A 19,547-nucleotide genomic window follows, 5' to 3' on the forward strand; every position below is an offset into this window, starting at 1 on the left:
CAACTTGCGGACCTGTTGGCTTTACCAATGCTTTTTGCCGATGCTGAAGGAAAGGTCAAATAAACATGTTTAAAAATCCGACTTGCCTTCTGTACAACAAAGTGTATGCACTGTACAATTGTAGGAAATAGGCAGCATTTGTTTCATTACTTTGAAGCTCACCACTTCCCCTTCATTCCAAACCTTATTTCAGTGACCTAGAGTTCAGTAGATAATCATTTGTAAAATTGGGTGTGTATCCCTCTCGTGTGTCAGTTGGACAAAGATGCAAAATGGTGCTGTCCAGGCGATAATAAAATGAGGAAATAGCTAGTTGTGAATGTGCCCTCTCTGCAGCGTCCCATCATGGGTGTATGCGCTCTAAGGCAGCGATTCTTAACCTTTTGACTTCTGTGGACCACCACTGAACCATTACTGGAATCTGGAGACCCCTCACTGACTCATTATTGAAGATCAGGGACCTCAGTCCAAAACAATATCTATGATTTGAACCTCAAAACAACACACAAAAACGAAAAAACAATTGTTCACCATACAACTGTTCAATATAGAAATATTGTGTTTACTTCACAATTAAATAGAAAAAGTTTTCACCTTTTTCAATTGTGTTTCTTTATTGGTATATACTTTATTCATTTAAATGTATTCAATTTTAATATTATTTGCTTTTGTAAAACAGTTGCAGATCTCCTAAGCAGGCCTTGCGTACCCCCCAGGGGTACTTGGAATACAGGTTAAGCAGTAGCAGCCCGTGGAGGGAGTGGGAGAGAAAAACACACAGATGAGAAAGAGCAACACAGAGTGGGACCGACAGGAGCTTAGGATGGAGACCACTGAAAAGCACATGCACCCTTGTAAAGAGTTTAGGAAGAAAGAAAAAGAAGTTCCAAAAAAAGTGAACAGTGGAAGAACACAAGTAATTAGGTTATGATCCAGGTGAGGAGCAGACAGAAAATGGCCAAGGCAAGCCATTAAATAAGAAGCAAGCAATTGACAGTGAAAAAAGTGGCAACCTTTGGTAAGCAATGGCCAGGCTTTTAAAACACCCGTAAGAACAGGTCTTTAGCAACCAGGCACCGGATTGATGAAGTGTTCTGTATCTTAGTAACAATGTCAATAATATACATTTCAGAGGGACTGCTGTTTAGTCTACGTGACCACGTAAACATAGATTCGCACTGTTTTCGCAATCTGTCTATATACAAATGTTATTATGTGTGCAGCGTCTCGCAAACGGGGACTGCATGTGTCACGTCATGCATCCACACATGTTCAGCATCTGCCATAACTAGAGGTAGAAATTGCGTCACCCATGACCTACCCAGAGGCGTTAGTAGCTTGGTCAGTACGCAGGGGGAGTGTGGGGGGTGTTTAGCTTCAGCTTTCCGTCAATCACACCGGCACATCATGTTAATCATGATGAGAGGCAGCGCATGAAGAGGGCTTAAGGGTCAGTGGAAAGGGGAAGGGTGCGGGTTGTGAGGTGTACTTAAAACAGCATTTTCTGAAATAACCATGTTTTAAGACCTTCAATACAGAGACGAGAATACACGTGTGTGTTTTTGTCCGAGTACTACTTAAACATCCCAGGTGACCTTACCATACCCGACTGAAAGCTCCGGTACCCAACAATGTATTAAATAATACATATATTAGGGAGTGTAACAACCCAAGCCCCCCCACCTCGTCATGTTTCACTATTCCTCTTCTAACCGCACAGCCTCGGGGAAGACCTCTCTCTGCAGGCAGGACCTAACACCCTGCCTGGGCTTGTAATGACTTTTAATAAACACGTGACGAAATAAGATTTAAAAGAACCCGCTGGAAGTCCGCGCAACTTGTCCAGCTCGATCTCTACGGTAAGTATGAGGTCTGCAGGCATGGGGGAATGTATTTGTGCAAGTAAGAATGCATGAATGTAAGCATAAATTAATAATGCATGATTCTATACATGAATGGACAAATGAATGGACGGAAAAACAAACGCGTGAATGGGTCACTAGACATATGAACGCACACATGAACATGATACTTAAGTGAATTTATGGATTCGTGACTGGAAGCAGGAGCATGCCGCGATGATTGCATGATACACGGGTGAATATATGAACCTAAGTAGAAAGTAATGACTACATGCCTGTACTTGCGAATAAATGACTAGATGAATGAACGAGAGAGTGCGTGAATGACGGAGCCGTTTTACCATGCAAATGTCTGGTATACCGCATCACGCATAACTCGCAGCTCCGAACCTCGCCCGAATCCCCCCCCCCCCCCCCCCCCCATCCCCGGGCCCCCTCACCCAAACCTACCTTCAGGTCCGGGATGACGAATCTGGAGTTGGTGGACAGGTTGGACTTGGAGGTGACCGTGTTCATCCGCTCGAGCGACTGCAGATTGGCCTTGTCCCCGGGAGTGGAGATCAGCCAGAACTCCGACATGTTGACGGGCGGCGGCACCCACGACACTGAAACCTCTGAAAGCCCAAAAAGAGGATGTGAGAATGAGTTAGAAACACCCACGGCAGAAAAGACTCGGCCCCTTGGGAGCGGGTCATGAGGGCTCACGTCACTCCGGGTGGGCAGCAGAGGTGCGGCCCAGGCCCCTCAGAAATCATGGGTGGCGGCTCTGATCAGGAGTCGTCCCACACAGAGGCACCCCTTAATACACGGATGCCAGCCACTGAGCACGGGAGGGGGCCGAGTCTTTCAGAAGAATAGGGAAAAACAGAGCAAGATCGGATAAGCAATAAAAGGAATGGAAGTAGGTCTACATACAGGTGTTGATGTAAAAAAGAGTATGCATAAGTGCACGCAGCTTGGCACTTTACATTGTGAAGTCACGAATGGTACGTAAGTTAATACAGTGCATGAAATAAATGTAAAAAACCTGTAGCACAGGCGTGTGGAGCACTATGCCGAGCCCTCTCCGGGAGCTGTGTGTAGCAGTGTAGTTCATTCCATATGTATAGGAATGGTGCTGCATCTGGTGTGCACTTCTCAGGTGATGTGGGGCCTGTTGGCATATGTACCCTAGCACCCCACTAACCCCAGCGGAATGTGAAATTATAGGCCGCTAGATTTTAGGAGGAAAGGTGGTAGTCAGTTGGCTAAGTAAACGGAGCATATGGAGGATGCTATCAGGTGGGCTATTTGAAAACAACATTTTTGGCCTAAAGTGGCTAGCGTAGTTGTCACTTCAAGGCAGTGACATTAAATGAGGACAACTGATATCAAGTTTAATGCAGTCGCAGACCTCGTTTTGTGAGTTGCCTTCTAGGTATATACACTGGTATTCATTGTATAATATATTGTACTGTATTTGTACAGTGCTTTCGTATCCCTTGTGAGGCTCTGGGTACTTTCTTTCTGAGTGGACCAACCACATGTATATAGCACTTCATATCTTGGTGAGGCCTAGAAGTGCTTTTGATTTGCACTGGGTTCAAGGCGCCCGGGAGGGTGTGACTGAAAGGGATTATTTGTGATTTAGTCTATTTGGGGCATGCTGGCTGAGGCACCTGAGATTGGATGACATAGTGGAAAGATGGTGTGAGTAATGTCGATGCACAAAAGCATGTGGTGTGGCAGAGTGTGTTAACAGACACAGTCATCCTTGTGGGAACTTACCATCTTTACGAGTGGGCAGTAGCATACATAGAAATCACCACTGGTGTGCATCAGCGGAGTACACTAGAATGTATGGAATCCACAAAGTAGGGGCGCAAGGCCCAACCCAATAAATGGACTGACAAGCCACCAGAGAGCATTATAAGGAGTCTTCCCAGGAGCGATAAAGGACAAACCACTTAGAGGCACAGTTAAGCCGCTAGGGAGTACACAGGAAGAAGAGCGGACCAACCCTTTGAGGCAGGGTTAATACACCTGTGGTATTATACAAAGTCAACCAAAGAAAAAAGACAGAGGACCAACCCACTGGAGGCACTATGAAGCCACTACGGAAAATGAAGAGTTCTACAAGCAGCGACAAAGGACCAGCCTGTTGAGGACAAATAGTGTGTTATTCTGGAGTGCATCGTGCGGCTTAATCTTAAATTCTGTAGCTATAATCAACCACTAGATCACAGCTGTTACTTAAAGCACTTAACCCCTATATATGATACAGTACATGTAACTCGGTACTCACTTTGGGAGATAAGGGTATAGTAAACCATACCACAAACGCTGTGTTAAGAAGGTGCTTTCCAGTGAGGACATAGGTAATAAACAAATGCCTGTTTGTCGTTGGGGGAATCCTGTGATAGATAGGATTTCAATTCTACCGTGAGATACATACAATAAGTTATGAAGTTCCCCTTAGTGTTCGTATTCCAAACTTAGAAGACGTACTTGTACTTAAAGTGATAAGATTCAGCGTATACTGTGCCGTCTCTATCTGTGGAATCCCCGAGTGACACAGTGAGCTTTTAAACTACGCTTTCCTAGCCATTTATTATAGATTTTGTTATAACGACTTTATAAAAGTCAGCGGCAACATCCCTACATAATCCAAAAAATAAAAAGTGCAATGTCCTAACGGTTAGCAAATTGGCATGCAGCTTATTCGTCCAGTCTCTTTATTACTGAAGTAAAATGTGGGGTAACAAGTGCACGCACGAAACACGCTATCTATTCTTTCAGGCATACGACTAAAACATACTGATGCTTGCTGTTTCTTTATCTGAGAAAAATAAGGCACCATCCGACTCTGCATGCCCCCCCCCCCACGTTATTATTAGAGGTACAAGTTACTCGTTAAATGAAGGTGGTGTGGAATAAAAAAAAGTGTTACACCTTGTGTTACAAGAGGCATAAGAAAAAACGAAAACGTTGTTTTTTAATTATGTTTTACGTATGTAACTGTTTTTACTTTATGAAACAAATGTTGAATTGATTTCAAACTGGTGCCAGACCTACGACCATGCATCCAGTCAGCCGGGCTTGCAGTAGGGGTATGAATTAGGAAATGTTCTGGATGGATGATGTGATTATTTGCCAACATAAGAAAAAGCGCCCATGTGATTACAGAAAAAGGAGGATTTCCCATTGCCCTGTGTTTAAGAGAGGAATATTGCAGGATGTACAAGGTGAGCGCCCCACAATTAATGTATAAAAAGTTTCCTCCCGTTGGCATCGGTCCTACCTTAGTCTGAGGAAACTGTCATCCCAGGTGCAGTGGCTGTGCTGTCGATCCTGTACAGTTGTGTTGGCTCGGGTGGCAGAGGGCGAAAGTGCCTTGGCTGTCAGGTTACAGTGTTGGCAGTTCTGCTTTCCCCAGAGTTTTCCGACCTGGCAGTTTACAGCACTGACAACTCAGCCCTGTCCTGCACACTTTATCCTCAGTGCACCTGATACAGGGGACCACTCTGACGTCACGCACTCAATTGTCCGGCGGCTCCTCCCGATTTGCATATGGAGGAGGACGTTGGAGAAGGATCCAATCAGATAGCTCGTGGGTGTGAACGCCGAGGACTGTGGCGCTTTACTATCCAAGCCTCTCTTTAGCTCATGAATCACTTGTTTCCTGCTCACATTTAGAGCTTTTCGCAGCAAAAGCATCAGGAAGTTATTCCTAAATCAGGCGAATGGGCCGAACTACATTTTTAATGCAGTAACCTGCATAAAACAAACGACTTACATATCATAATTACTAAGCAGTTAAGTCGAATGTAAGATTTAATATATAAATCTTTATTTTGAAAAAACGATTTTTTGTCCAAAATAATTTATGGTAGAGATGTCTTATACAAGTAAAATATATTACCCTTCACTGAAAAAAAACCTAGGATACTTTTAGTAGTCCCTGCGCCGCTTCGCAGTTGAATCTGAAGATCTTCTAAAATGGCCGCTCCTATTGTAAGCATTTCACAAAGTTGCGGAACAGCTATCCTGCAGCATGTTATTTCTGCGCATGCGCTACTGAATGGAAACAACGTGGGTACAGGGCACTAGAAAAGTTGTAAAGCTAACTGTGCAGCTTCGCGAGTGACGGCAAGATGCAGGTGTCCAACGTGAATGACGTGAAAATCTACAATCTAAGCTGCGGAAAATCTCTACCAGAGGTGAGTCTGTGTGGTAGACAGGGGCGCAAATAGACTCAAACCTCTGGGGGTGTGGGGGGACTAACACTCCCAGTCAGGGCTGGCCCTAGCACTGGTCGCACACGGTACTACAGTCTTTTTTATGTCGCCCCTTCCACCATTTCCTCCTTCTCCATGAATTTCCCCACTTTCACTCATCAACAATGCACCTCATCTCTCTATAGCCCATTTCTGACAAACATTTCATTTTTTTTATAGCGCTACTCATAGTTTACTCCCACTCATTTCTGTTAGCCACTTAGTACACGTTCTTTGTGGCAGGCACATTAACCCTCCACGCTTTGTGGGTGGCAGGAGTGTCCATGTGAGTGCACGGTGAGCGATGCAACAGTGTGAGAGTAGGGCAAGAGGAGTGACTGCAGGGTGAGTGAGGTGACCATATACATTTGGGTGCAGATGTAAGTGCAGAGTGGGATGAATAAATGCATGGTTAGTGATTAGCTTGTTTGATTGAGATTGCACATTGAGCAGTGAGGGGGACAGGTGAATAAAGTGTCACATGAGTGCAGGGTGTGTAGTGTGCTGATGTGACTACAGGGTGAGGTACAGGGTGAACAGCACAAGTGCATTGTGAGTGCAGAGTGATCACAGTGAGTGCAGGGTGAGCAGGTGAATGGTGTGAGTGCATTGTGATCGCTGTGAGTGCAGGGTGCACGTGAAAGTGAAGGGCAAGAATGAGGAGAGAAATGTCTGAATGCAGGGTGCATTCCCAGACACTTGAAGTAACTCAGCATTTTATTGATGGCGGCATAGGGTTTCAGATATAAGTTAAACTATTGCTATTATGGCATTAATCAGGGATCAAGGGTGGAGGAAATAAATAATGTGCCAATCCTGCAACAAACTTCCAGTCTTATAATTAGGGTTGCCAGCTCATTATTTTTGATGTCCCAGACGGTACAAAAATAAACAGTCACCTAGAGCAGTAATGTCATCACTTTTCTGTGCATACTTTGAACAGAAAATATAAATAGAAAAGCACTTTTAATTGAGTTCTAGGGCTGCCTGAATGATGATGACTGATAATTAAAGGGAACAGAGACCGAAAAGTCACATTACAAATTAATTCATACTTTTTAGGTCTCGCCTGAGTCAGTGCGCATGCGGTGCTCTGCGAGGCATTTAGTAAGGGCTTTTAAGCTCTGAACACGTGCTCGTGCTTTTTTTAAAATTAGCCCTCAATTGGCCTATGCATGCGTCTTTTTTAAAACTCAGCACGCAATTGGTCTAAGGCGGGTGATTGTCTCGCCTTGTTTGTTCCATGGCCTAGGGTCCTCGGGAACAAGCATTAATGCCATCTGTTTCCAATTATCGTGTTTGCGTTAATTGGAAACAGATGGCGCGATGGCAGTCAGCGCTGGTCACTCGCCTGCAGCGGTGGGCACAAGCGCGCGCACCGCTTTTTTTCTTTTAATGTGAGAGAGTCTGTGCTTAGCAGGCCAGGGTGAAGGCATTTATTATACGATTGGACATTTTGTTACTGACTAACATATCCACAAGTAAAATTACTTTCATGTTTCACCATACTAATTCATCACTAATCCTGATGGGTTCCAGAGTAGCGTGCTACTTGCGCTTCGAAACCCCATCAGGGGTAGCAAGCGCTATATAAATACAAACCTCTTTTCCTCTTCTATCCCGCAACCTAACCTTCTCTACCCAAATAACTGAATAACATATCCACTACTCAAATTACTTCATATTTTACTATACTAATTTTCAACACTAATCCTTTATGGGTTCCGGAGTGGCGTGCTACTCGCCAGAAAAGCACTTCAACACCCATCAGGGGTAACAAGCGCTATATAAATACAAAACTTTTCCCTCCTCTATCATTCCAAATCCAAATAACTGACTAACCTACTATCCACCACATAAAATTTGCTTGCATGTTTCACTATACTAATTCAACACTAATCCTCTATGGGTCCCGGAGTAGCGTGCTACTCTCCGAAAAAGCCCTTCGATGCCTCGTCAGGGGTAGAAAGCGCTATATAAATGCAATTACAATACAATACTATTTATTTATGAGACACATAGGCCCTAAAATACGAAGGAAAGGGAGAGGAAATAAGTGCTCTTATCCTCACATTGAAGGAGACTAACTAGAAGCTACGCCCTTCCAAGATGGCGCCTACTTTAGCTACAATGTCTGGCCCCTCTTCCACGACAAGCGGCAGGTAACCTGTGCGTGCTAGACTTTCGGGACGTCTTCAGGCTGCCTGTATCAAGCAAGGCGTGTGTGCCCAGAGCCCCTTTTCTGTGCCACTCATCATGTCTCTCGCCAGGGCATGAGCAGTGTGCGCCAGGGGAAGGGAGTCAGCGCGCGCTGCTGGTGCAGCATTGCACCCCAAGGTCCTCACCAGCTGCAGCATGGCTGTACTCAACTCCCGGGCACTGCGGGCAGCACTGGTCCTGGCAGCCCTGGCAGTGGTCATTCAGCTGCTGCGAACGTGGCTCAGCTCAAAGTCCTACCTCTTCAGCCAGAAAGACATCACAGAGCTGGCCAAGCGGCATGCAGGTGAGACCCCGTTTTAGCCTCTAGGACAGACCCTGCATAGATTGGAGACCCACGAGCAGCATGGGAATAGTTGACAGATCGTCTGCTTTTCAGGGCATCACAGTTCCAGTCTGCGTTTTCATTTACCATTTGATTTCTTAACTCAGTGAATTCTAGAAGATGGAGTGTTATTTTACTTCCTTTAAAATTGCATGAATTCTAGATAACTGGTAACTTTCAGCACTCAGCGCTGATATAATGACTTGTATTAAAAACTGAAGAAAAGTCTGAATGAATTTACCGAGCTTGAAGATGCAGCTCCGTTCTGGCAGATCTGCCCGCGTTCCCGTCTTTAATTCTCTGTGCATGATGTTATGTTATGTTATGTTAATATCTATTTCTAGAGCGCACGTACACCCTTGGGTTTCATAGCGCTATATATATGAGACACTGGACACAGTTCTAAGCGTAAGCCTGTTGGTAGAGCCACGTTTTTAAAGACTTTCGAAATGCCAAGTGATCATTGCTCTGTCTGATAGATGGCGGAAGGGAATTCCAGAAAGTGGCGGCCAGATAGTAAAAGCAGCTGCCACCCTGGCGTTTCTTCTTAAATAGGGGGACAGTTTGATGTGTAGAGCGCAGATTGCGCCGTGGTTTATACTTAGTGACCAGTTTCCTGACAAAAGCAGGGCCGTTATCGTGTAGTGCCCTAAAAGTAATACATCCTGCTTTGAAGGCGATTCGCTGGGCCACTGGTAACCAGTGAAGTTTTCCCAGCCCTGTCCTAGCTGATTGCCACCTGGGCTGTTTCCAGATGAGCCTTGCTGCCTGGTTTTGGACCATCTGAAGGCGTTTTAAAAGGCCAATTGGAAGGCCCAAATAGAGGCTGTTTGAGAAATCTAGACGGGAAAGTACAAGGGCTATTACAACTTGAATAAGTGCTGAGTGTGTTAGTAGGTGGGCTATTTTCCTAATCTTTTTGAGTTGGAAAAAACTGGAGGAAACCACCGTTCCTACCTGTCCTTTAAGAGATAAATCTGCATTAAGTGTGATCCCAAGACTTTTAACCGAGTGGGACTTTGTGGGGGGAGTTCCCATATCGGCTGGCCAGAAATGCTGGCCCCAACTCAGTTCGCTTTCCCCGGGCAAGATAAATTCTGTCTTGCCCGGGTTAAGTTTAAGATGATTAAGGGTCATCCATCTCTGTATATGTGACATGACAGCTAGACATTCGGCTGATGAGTCCAGAGTGTTTAAAGGAATAATTAACTGAAGATCATCCGCATAATTAAAAATAGTGATGTTATAATCCTTTAAGGAGTGTATCAGTGGGCGGAGATATAAATTAAATAATAAAGGAGAAAGTGACGAACCTTGTGGCACCTCACAGGTAGATGACATCCTGGGGGCTGTGAAAGTCCCTAATCTCACTGACTGTGTGCGATTTGTAATGAAAGAAGCAATCCAGTGTAGAGCGGGGCCCCTGAGGCCGGCCTGCTCGACACGGTTAATCAGAATGTTATAGTCAACCGTGTCGAACGCGGCCGACAAATCAAGGAGCACCAGGGCCTGATGGATGCCCTTGTCTGCATTAGATCATAGTGTGTCCTGGACAGCCAAGATGACAGTTTCTGTTGAGTGAGATGGTCGAAATCCTGCTTCATTTGGTGCTAGGTATTCAGAATTTTCGATAAAATTGGACATCATCTAGATCCATGAGCCTCAAGGAGTTTAGAAAAAAAAGGAAGAAGGGAAATGGGCCTATAATTGGGCTGGTCCAAGGGGTCTGCTCCAGGTTTTTTCAATAGTGGGATCACCGTGGCATTTTAAAATTTTTCCGGGACCTTGCCTTGTAAGAGTGATTCATTTAAAAGGGAAAGGATTCCCGAAGGGATAGCTGAACAAACCTCTTTTAAAATATGAGGTGGGCAATTATCATTAGGCGAGCCAGATTTGACGCGAAGAAGAAGTTCTGAGAAAGTTTTTGCGTCAATGGGTAAGATTGTATCTTAATTAGATGGATTGTAATAGATATCTTCAATAGAGTCCCTACAGGATAAGCTTTGAATACTCTTTTTTTATAGTAACAATTTTGTCTATAAAAAAGTCATTTAATGAACTACAGAGCTCCTGCGTGGGGGCTAGGGAAAGGGCAGTTATTTCGCTGTTGCATAGGTCATTCACTATGTTGAAAATATCTTTAGATTTATTTTGGGAATTTAAATTTTTTCCGGAGAAATAGTTAGGTTTGCTTTGTAAAATAGTCTTTTGATAATTTCTGCGCGCAACAATATATTCATCTTTATCTTGAGGCTTATATTTTGCTCTCCATTTTCTTTCTTTCTGGCGCACCTCAAGTTTCAAGTTCTTGAGATCTGAGGTGAACCACTTATGGGCGTCCATATTGCGTGCACGAGTGAATTTTACTAGGGGCACATGTGTGTCAGTAGCCTTTAGGAGCCACTGTGAGATCTCCTCCTCCATGAGGTCTACATCCTTACAGGGTGCTGGCAACATAGATGCCAATGTATCTATGAAGGCTGGTGTATTACTAGCTTTCCATTTCCTAGTTTCTCCACCCACCAAGGGCAGTGGCTTGGTGTACCCACTAATTGTTATTTTAAACTGAATTAAAAAGTGGTCAGACCAGATACAGGGTGTAATTAAAAGTGATGAGAGTGAGAGGTTGTGGGACCAATTTTGGTCCAAACTATGATCTATGATCCAGGCTCAGCGACCGATGCACATATCTTAAACCTAGCTGTTGGACCTGTTTACTCTGCTGAGACCTGTACATGTCAAGCAGTGTTTAAAACTAGAATGAATACAGCTTTTTTATTTCTGTCGAATACACCATGAAATAGGCAGTATGTCCTGGCTTGATGGGATAGCATCTTTCTTTGAAATGGTTAATTTGGCCCAAAGGCTTAATGTGCTATTAGCACATCATCTTGTTTTCCTATTAAATTTCTTCGTCCACTCATGACTTACTTAAGGGACCCTTTATAGACCTAAGTATTTAGTGGAGCTTAAGTTTGATGTATTAAAATAAGTTGTTTCTTTAAGTGTTAGATGCTGCTGCTTGTCTGCTATGAGGTGTTCTGCTAGGTCTTGGTTTTCCATGGGATCCAGGCAGGGCCGCAGCTAGGTCTTAACTTTGGGGGGGCTAACTTGGCGAACAAAGGGCCGTGGCCAATATGTTAATCAATGGGGGCGGGGCTAAAATGGCAGACAATCAGGATCGGGTAATGTTCAGGCCAAGCTGAGAAAAAGAAGTGACTAATTCTGCATTCGAAACTAGACAATAATTAGTTTTATAAGAATTACATTGGAGAACAGACGGTAATGTCAACCATTTATATAATAACAGACATAAATAAAGGATTTGTTCATCTTGCAATAAAGTGCCACTCAAATGCATTATATTGTCACACAATGATATTATGTAAATGGTTAAAATGACACCCTTTTTTCTAATGAAATGCTCATGAAACTGGTTCAAAAGAGCTCAGAACAACATGCTACTCTCTGAAAAACCAAGACTGGTCAAAGATCTAATTCTCCCAAAAAGGGGACTCTGGACACGTGTCATGTACCTATCCACCCCCCAATGACACAAGGAATTTCAGATTTTGCAATGTGCCTATTTGCAGTGTTACAAACTCTGCCCCACCACTGTTACCTGCACAGACCGCAGCTGGTCAGCACCTAGTGCGGTTGCACTGCCCTAGAGCCACCCTGCTCGAGGGTCCTATGACCTCAGTGATAGAGTCACTGTCACACTGCTTCATAGGCCTGCCTGCAAGACTGGAGGTGAACTTTAGAATGAATTGCGGCGGACAGGCCTTCAAGGTTAACCCACACGTGCCACTGTTAGGGTCCATATGCTGGTGCTAAGGCCCCAGGGCGTTTAAGATCTTGCGGGCCTTCTATTGTCTAGCATGGGAATGTGCTCTCTCAAGGGGAGTGGACTGGTCATGAAGGATGATCCTGGTTCCCCAGTTCCATATTCAGCAGCTCTGACCATAGTGCCACATCCTCTCCCCCACTGAACACTATACTGCTCCACTGAGAGAATCTTGCACTGCACTGACCTGCTATAAACACCTCGATGTGACTCAATTCAAACTATGCACTAGACAAGAGCAATATGCTGCCTAAAAAAAAGTAACAAAATCCTAAAAAAAGAAAACACTGTAGGCAATGCAAGATTGAAAACATGTGAATTGTAAGCAGGGACAACATGGTTACCTTTTTCTTTTTACACTCATTAGTCAGAAATTAGTGAGTGCTTTTGCCTTTGCAAATGCAGGGGAAACTATTTTTTAGGGTCAGGCAGTGGTCCCAGGGATCAGTCCCTGCCCTTAAAAAAATTAAACAAACTTTTTTTGTTTATTTTTACATGCATCCATTTTTTTCTTTAAGGAAAACGGGCTGCATTAAAAAAAAAAACCTGCTTTATTTAAAAGCAGTCCCAGACATGGAGATCTGCTGAGCCCAGCAGGTCACCATCCCTGTGAGGGCCAGCCATTCCCAATGGGGTCGCAAATTGCGAGTGCCTCATTAATATTCATGAGGCTCGCATTTCTGTGACCCCATAGGGAATCACAATCAGTGTCTCAGACACTGTTGCACATTTGAAATTGCGATTCGCGAATTGCGACTCGCAATCGAGTGTAATTTAAGAGCAGCAATTTCAAATGGTCGCATATCTGTCCCTTTGTTTTTCAATTCACCCATGAAGCAGGTATTACACTACCTCCAGGAATAGTGCACTTTCCAGCCCAGGTAAAACAATGTTGTTCAAAGAGACGCGAAAACAGAAGTAGCTCCTTACTGGCAAACACTGTAAAGTGGTGCTAATGTGTTTAGGTGTGAATAAATCAATTAGGCCACCTTGCAACCACTCTTGTCTTGCTTTAGTTAGTTCGTTATTTTTCATATTTTTTATGTTTTATTTCTCTCCACCCTGATGCTGCACTTAGAAACTGGAAATTGTCAGAAAAAGACCACTTTCCAGCAGGTGTTTTTCTTTTTTGGATCTATTTCACAGGGGAGCAAATAAAGGAAAGGAGGAAAGAGAAGGTAATACCCATTTCTTGAAGTCTCACTTTTCACTAAATGAGGAGGAGCGAGACTGAGAGGGAAGAGGGGAAACAAGGGGGGGAGGGGGCAGCTGCCAGGGGCAGGAGACCTGGACACTGTCCTTATCTTCTCTGGGCAGGAAGGAAAAGACAGAGTCCTTTTCCTTCTCTGCCCGTTCCGCCTATCCCCAAAAGCCAAGCTTTAACTATCGCCCTTGGAGATTTCTGACGTCGGGGAGCGGAGGCATGTTTAAAAATAAATCAATTTGGCTACCTTGCAACCACTCTTGTCTTGCAAAGTAGGGGAACGGACTCTGTGAAATTAAAGAAGTAAGGGCACGCCGTGCCCTGCCGATCCCGCCCATTTCGACCACTGGCTTCAAGTAGGGGTGGCCAGAATTTGCGTAATTGCGTTACGCAAATCTCCGCGAAACGGTAAAAAATCTCCGCGAACACGCAGAAATTCAGCGGAATTGCTGGTTCGCGATGCTTTTTTCCTGTTCGCAATCTCTGTTTGCGTGCTCCGGGGGAAATATCTCGCGAGCACGCATTTTGAGAACGCGAACAAGCAAAAAATAATTTCGGGAAGTCGTGGATCGCAGAATTTGGGCATTTTTACGTTCTCTACAGAACGCGAATTACCCAAATTCCGCAAGCGGAACGGAATTTACCGCCCAGGCCTAGTTTCAAGCAACTTTGAAATGCACTTTTAAGAGGACAGGAAAAGTACACTTAATTGAACATGGCAAACGTTGATGAAAAAACACAAAGATGTGTGCAGGATGTGCGAATCTGTATGGTGATTTTTAGTAATTGGAGAAAAGTATTTGAGAAATAACTGCAGTGTTAATATTTCACTAGCCCTGTGCCTGCACAATGTACAATTTGTACAAAAGGTTGCTATATTAGACATTCAGCCTTCATTGTGAACACCATCCAACCCCCCCTCCCCGTGTAGATGAAATACGCACCGAACAATGTTAGTAGTATTGCCTAAAAGTCATAGCTTACTGATATTCATAGGCCTTTCTTACTTGAAGCATAAGTTACAACTTTTCGTTCGCGAATCAGTTCTTTTCAGTGATGAACGAAATGATGAACATACTGTCACTAAAATTCATCTCCGTTTCTTCCAGTGGCTGTCGGATAGGAAGAAACGAGCGCTACAAAAAAAAGATGTTGGTGAGTTTACTTACTCTAAGTGTTCCTTAATTTTGGTGAAAGGCTCCATGAAACTGAAGACCTTGAATACAATAGGGTTTGCGATTTGCTAACGGGGGTACAACCAGAATCATGTTCTCAAAGGGTTCCTGCTCCACTTTAAGAGAAGGGTGATTGAATGTTCTAGATCTAGACTATACTAATAGTAGGTTTGGAGCATAATCCGTATTGGACGTTTGCACTGTAATGTTTCAAGGGAACATGTGAATAATGCAAATAAAGTAGAATAAAAATATCAGCTAGGTCTGTTTCTTGACTGACTCAAAAGTGTATTTGGACTCTCACTCTCTTCACCACGAATCAAATCGCAATTTTCCTTTTAAATACTCCACCCATATATTTTAGAAATAAAATGGGCAGTCCAGGTGCGGAACAATGCAAAGCTTTCCTATATTCATGAAGGCTTTCCTTTTGTTGGCATCCCTATTGAAACTTTTGAAAACTCACATTTCCATACGTAACCATTGCATACGACAACTACAGCATTCTTTAAATATTTTATTGTCACTTTTCCATACATTCTTTAGCGTCTTTCTTTTTACGGTGCTGTATGTAATGCTTGGAAGCTGATTTTAGTACAGTGCAACATTATAAATGTGTAGCAAATGTTTAATTAAAGTGGATTATGGTGCGACAGCTGTATATTAGTTGTAGAAAGAGCGAAGTTTTCAAATTGTTTGTTATAAATGCCGTTCGGAATAAATGCTGTTTGTATGCACTTTACTTACTTCACTTTACTCTAGAGAGATTAAGTCGTTTGGAAAAGTGATTCTGACCCTGTGCCAACCCTTTTCTTCAGTTGATTAAAGAGAGCATGCAGCAGTTTCAGAGGCTGTAGCGCATCATCTGCTTACTAACCTAGGTTTCCAGGAAGTAGGTCTGCAGTGGTTAGACAGGACTCGCTGTCATTTCGTTGACTTTCAAGAGGTACCTGTAGTCGAGAAGTCAAGTCTTACTAATTAACGGTGATGATTATGTATCTGTATAGTGACACCAGAAACACATCCTCCCTAAAATGCAAGCCTGTGTAGAGAAACTTAGATATGCTGTTACCAAATATAAAATACGACTTTCATCAAAACAGGAATATCTCAAAAAGTTTCTGAAGGCAAGGCCTCCCTTGAAATACCTTTGCTGCACCAGGACGACTTTACACAGCTTGGGCCCAAGGTAGCTATTTAGGGACAAGCCCATTACATCCTTGGGATATGAAGGGCTTGAGGGTGCCAGAGCATTGAGACATGGAGGATCTCAGATGGACAAAATATGCTTCTTCTCCAGTGGGCTCTAGACCGTAATTGACCTAGAAGATCATGTGATGAACTTTATAAAAAAAATCCTCTGCATTATTGAAAGACAGTGAAATAACTCCATACCTCATTAACATGATCAGATTTCTTAATCCCAGTGACTGTACAGACTCTCACTTGTCCAAGACATATTCCAAAAGGTAGTGATTAAAAAAAAAAATCTTTATTAAAGTTTTAGTTATACAATATACAACCATAATCGTTAGAAATCCATGTTGTACAATAACGGACAGCAAAGTGTTCCAAAAGATATGTATCATGATCATCAATCCAACTTTACTGAACACAAACCGTGTAAATCCAAGTCGTCTGACCATCTCCCCTCCGATTCAGATTATGACACTTTACAACGCACGTGTTACAAGTGTTATTACAACATATTTTTTACATCGCAAAATCCGTTACAACGCAATTACTTATCTACCTCCGCTGGGGCGTTACTTTGGGGAATGCGTTGTAATGGATTATGCGATGTAATGACATGCGTTGTAATGGATTTCGCGTTGTAAAACATTTGTTGTAATGACACGCATTGTAACACGCATGTTGTAAACGATGTTTCCCTCCGATTCAGTCGCATCTCACCCCAAAGTCTGATGCAGTGCAAAAATACCAATCCTCAACTGCCCTAGGAAGTAGTGTTTACATCCGCCTTTGAGTCTTCCCCCTTCTGTGAAGTTATTCAGCAACTCCCCCGTGTTTGCAGGTCATCCTGCACTTTTTTGGCCCACCTAGTAATTTTTATTTGTTTTTCCTCCTCCCTCGCCCATTCCAACACATCTCTGTGCCACTGGGGTAGCTGGGGGATACGGGTACTAATCCATCCCATTGCCTCACTCCTTCACGTATGGACCAATGCCAATTAAGGTGCATTTTTGACCTTTTGTGCTAGGCATTACCTCCAGTATGCCCAGTACAGGCCCAGGCTTCAAGGAGGTGTCCTTGGCTGCCACTAGTGTAGTGAAGACATGCGACCAGTATTGATATAATGTAGGGCAGTCCCAGGCTAAGTGCAGAAAGCTGGCCACAGGGTCTTGACACCAGAGGCAGGTAGCAGCTCTATCGGGATTAATATTTCGCAGAATTACCGGGGTTATGTATGTTCTATGAAAGAAATTAAATTGGATCAATTTTATTCGAGTCTGTCCTGATTTGAATATATTATGTGTCCCCTAACCTTTCAGTGAACAGGACCCCAAGATACTTTTCCCACACCCCATTGCACTTATGCGGTCTAGGAAGACATCCTGCCGTATTGCCCTATACAAATTAGTGATTGTGTGCTGGGTTGTTTCCATTTGCAGGATAGCTTGCAAGGTATGTGTCGGTACAAGTGTGTATGGAAACCCCTTCCAGATTCCCTTGCCATTTTCGCTAATTTGGCATAACGGAGGAACTGCCCTGGTCCTATCCTGAATACCTCCTGGCCTTCTTGAAATGTAATAAATGTGTCTCCTGGATAAAGATCCTCCAAGGTATTACAGGCTTCATCACACCATTGATGTGCCCAAATACTAAGCTCTCTTGCAAATGGGGGTGTGCGGACTATTCATTGCACAGTGCATTCCCACTCCACCCCATCTGTCGAACTATTTATCGAAATTCCGCAGGGTTCCGAAAGGTAGGGAAATGTATTATAATCGAGGCATGAGAAGACACAAGAGGCTTCCCCTTCACATAATGTTCTGTGGGAAGAACCGCATAATCCTTCTCAGTAGTCGCAGCAAAGCGCAATATACAGCCAAGACAGAGTTCTTTTGAGTCTTGTAATACAAGTCATTGTCTAGAAAAATACATAATGCTGGTACATTAGGAGCTGGCATAGGGGAGTGCCCATAGAATTGGGTTACATCCACCATCATGGTCGATTTGGCTGATCACAAGGAGGTCTGTTTTGTTGACATAAGATCGTAAACAGTTGAGACCCTACCAAATTGTACATTTGCACTGTAATGTTTCAAGCGGGCAAATTAATTTGGCTAATAAAGTAAAATGCAAATATCAACGAGGTCTGTTTACTGACTGTTGACTGACTCACAAGGGTATTTTTTTCACAACAAATTTTATTGTTGACAGACACGAGCCCTGGCAAAACCAGGGTAGCACATTGTATGGGTATCATGGCAACGGTAAGGATGTCAACTTTTACAATATACCCATTTCGCAAGTTGGAAAATGCAAATATCTGAATTAAGCTCAAACAAATATTTGATATACGAAACATCAGTGCCACGATGTCAGTATATAAGTTACCATATAAAAACTCAGATCGTGATTCACAAGGGTATTTTAACTCTTAACAGTATTCACCACAAATCAAATCGGGACTTTCCTTTTAATTATCTTCACCTATATATTCCAGACAGAGCATATTTATGAGATTTGGGAATAACATGGGCAGCTAATGTGTGGAACAATGCAAACTTTTCCTACATTCATGAAGTCTTTCCTTTTGTTTGCGTTCTTAATGAAACGTTTGTAAACGTTCATTTCCATACGTCACCCTTACTGAATGGCAGTCAGTCTCTCAGTTCACAGAGTGTGGAGCATATTGATCTAGACAGGCATTCAGTCATGTGTCATCAGCTTTGACTGGGCTTGCTAGCCAATGAACTGATCTATTGAGCGAGTGGTCTCCGGTACATATCAAACAACATGAGGGAGACAGAGCCTGAGGCAGCCCTTGGTGAATTCCAAAATGTTAAAGCGACAGGAATGGAAAGGCTCCGATGACGCTCCTCAAAAAGAAGTGATAAGCCAATCTCATACAAGACTGTCGATCTCAGAATTTCAGTCAGGATTGAGTGATATAATGAAATCAGTCCCACCAACATTTCTGTGCTTTTGCCTTTTCCAAAGCATATCTGCCAGGTATCTAGTCCCTTTGTATGTTCCAGATAGAGTTACAAGTGCAAAGCGACCAACTCTTGGTGCGTTTACCCAGTGCAGGTAGTAAGTGATAGTGTGAAAGTTATTAACATTACTACTATGAAGGATCTTATTCAGCAGAGTGGATCACCCCCCTGATTTCCATTTAAAGGGCATTTAGCTAGTACAAAGAGACAAGTTGATAGGTGCAGGTATGGAACCAGTGAAAGCTGTGGCAAAAGTCCTTAAAACTGACGCAGGTCAGGGGAGTTATTAGGGCATCCAGATTTGAGACATATCAGTGACGATGATGTCTCTTTCATTTTAGCTAGAGAAAAAGAACAGGTTTGATCTGTAGACAGATATGAAGGAGAGTAAAGCAGCATCGCTATCGGATGATGAAGTAATGCCTGAATAAATGGTCTGTAGTTTATTTGCAAAAAACCCTACCATTTTATGCAACA

The 19,547-nt window shown here is 43.3% G+C and overlaps 2 protein-coding genes across 2 annotated transcripts in view; one reads left to right on the forward strand and one right to left on the reverse strand.

The window, feature by feature from the left end:
• The window catches only part of ATP6V1C2 (ATPase H+ transporting V1 subunit C2), a 369,892-nt gene extending 364,613 nt beyond the window's left edge, over positions 1–5,279 (reverse strand). Inside the window, exons 1-2 of the mRNA XM_078647802.1 lie at positions 5,143–5,279; positions 2,313–2,476 (exon numbers count right to left, since the gene is read on the reverse strand). Coding sequence (XP_078503928.1) covers positions 2,313–2,441 — 129 coding nt within the window. The 5' untranslated portion in view covers positions 2,442–2,476; positions 5,143–5,279. The remainder of the gene's footprint in view (positions 1–2,312; positions 2,477–5,142) is intronic.
• Positions 5,280–5,903: 624 nt separating this feature from the next.
• NOL10 (nucleolar protein 10) overlaps positions 5,904–19,547 on the forward strand; it is a 1,044,486-nt gene continuing 1,030,842 nt past the window's right edge. The window contains exons 1-2 of the mRNA XM_078647803.1: positions 5,904–6,061; positions 14,821–14,866. Coding sequence (XP_078503929.1) covers positions 5,996–6,061; positions 14,821–14,866 — 112 coding nt within the window. The 5' untranslated portion in view covers positions 5,904–5,995. The remainder of the gene's footprint in view (positions 6,062–14,820; positions 14,867–19,547) is intronic.

Source organism: Lissotriton helveticus, chromosome 6, assembly GCF_964261635.1.
Source record: "Lissotriton helveticus chromosome 6, aLisHel1.1, whole genome shotgun sequence".
Lineage (NCBI taxonomy): Eukaryota > Metazoa > Chordata > Amphibia > Caudata > Salamandridae > Lissotriton > Lissotriton helveticus.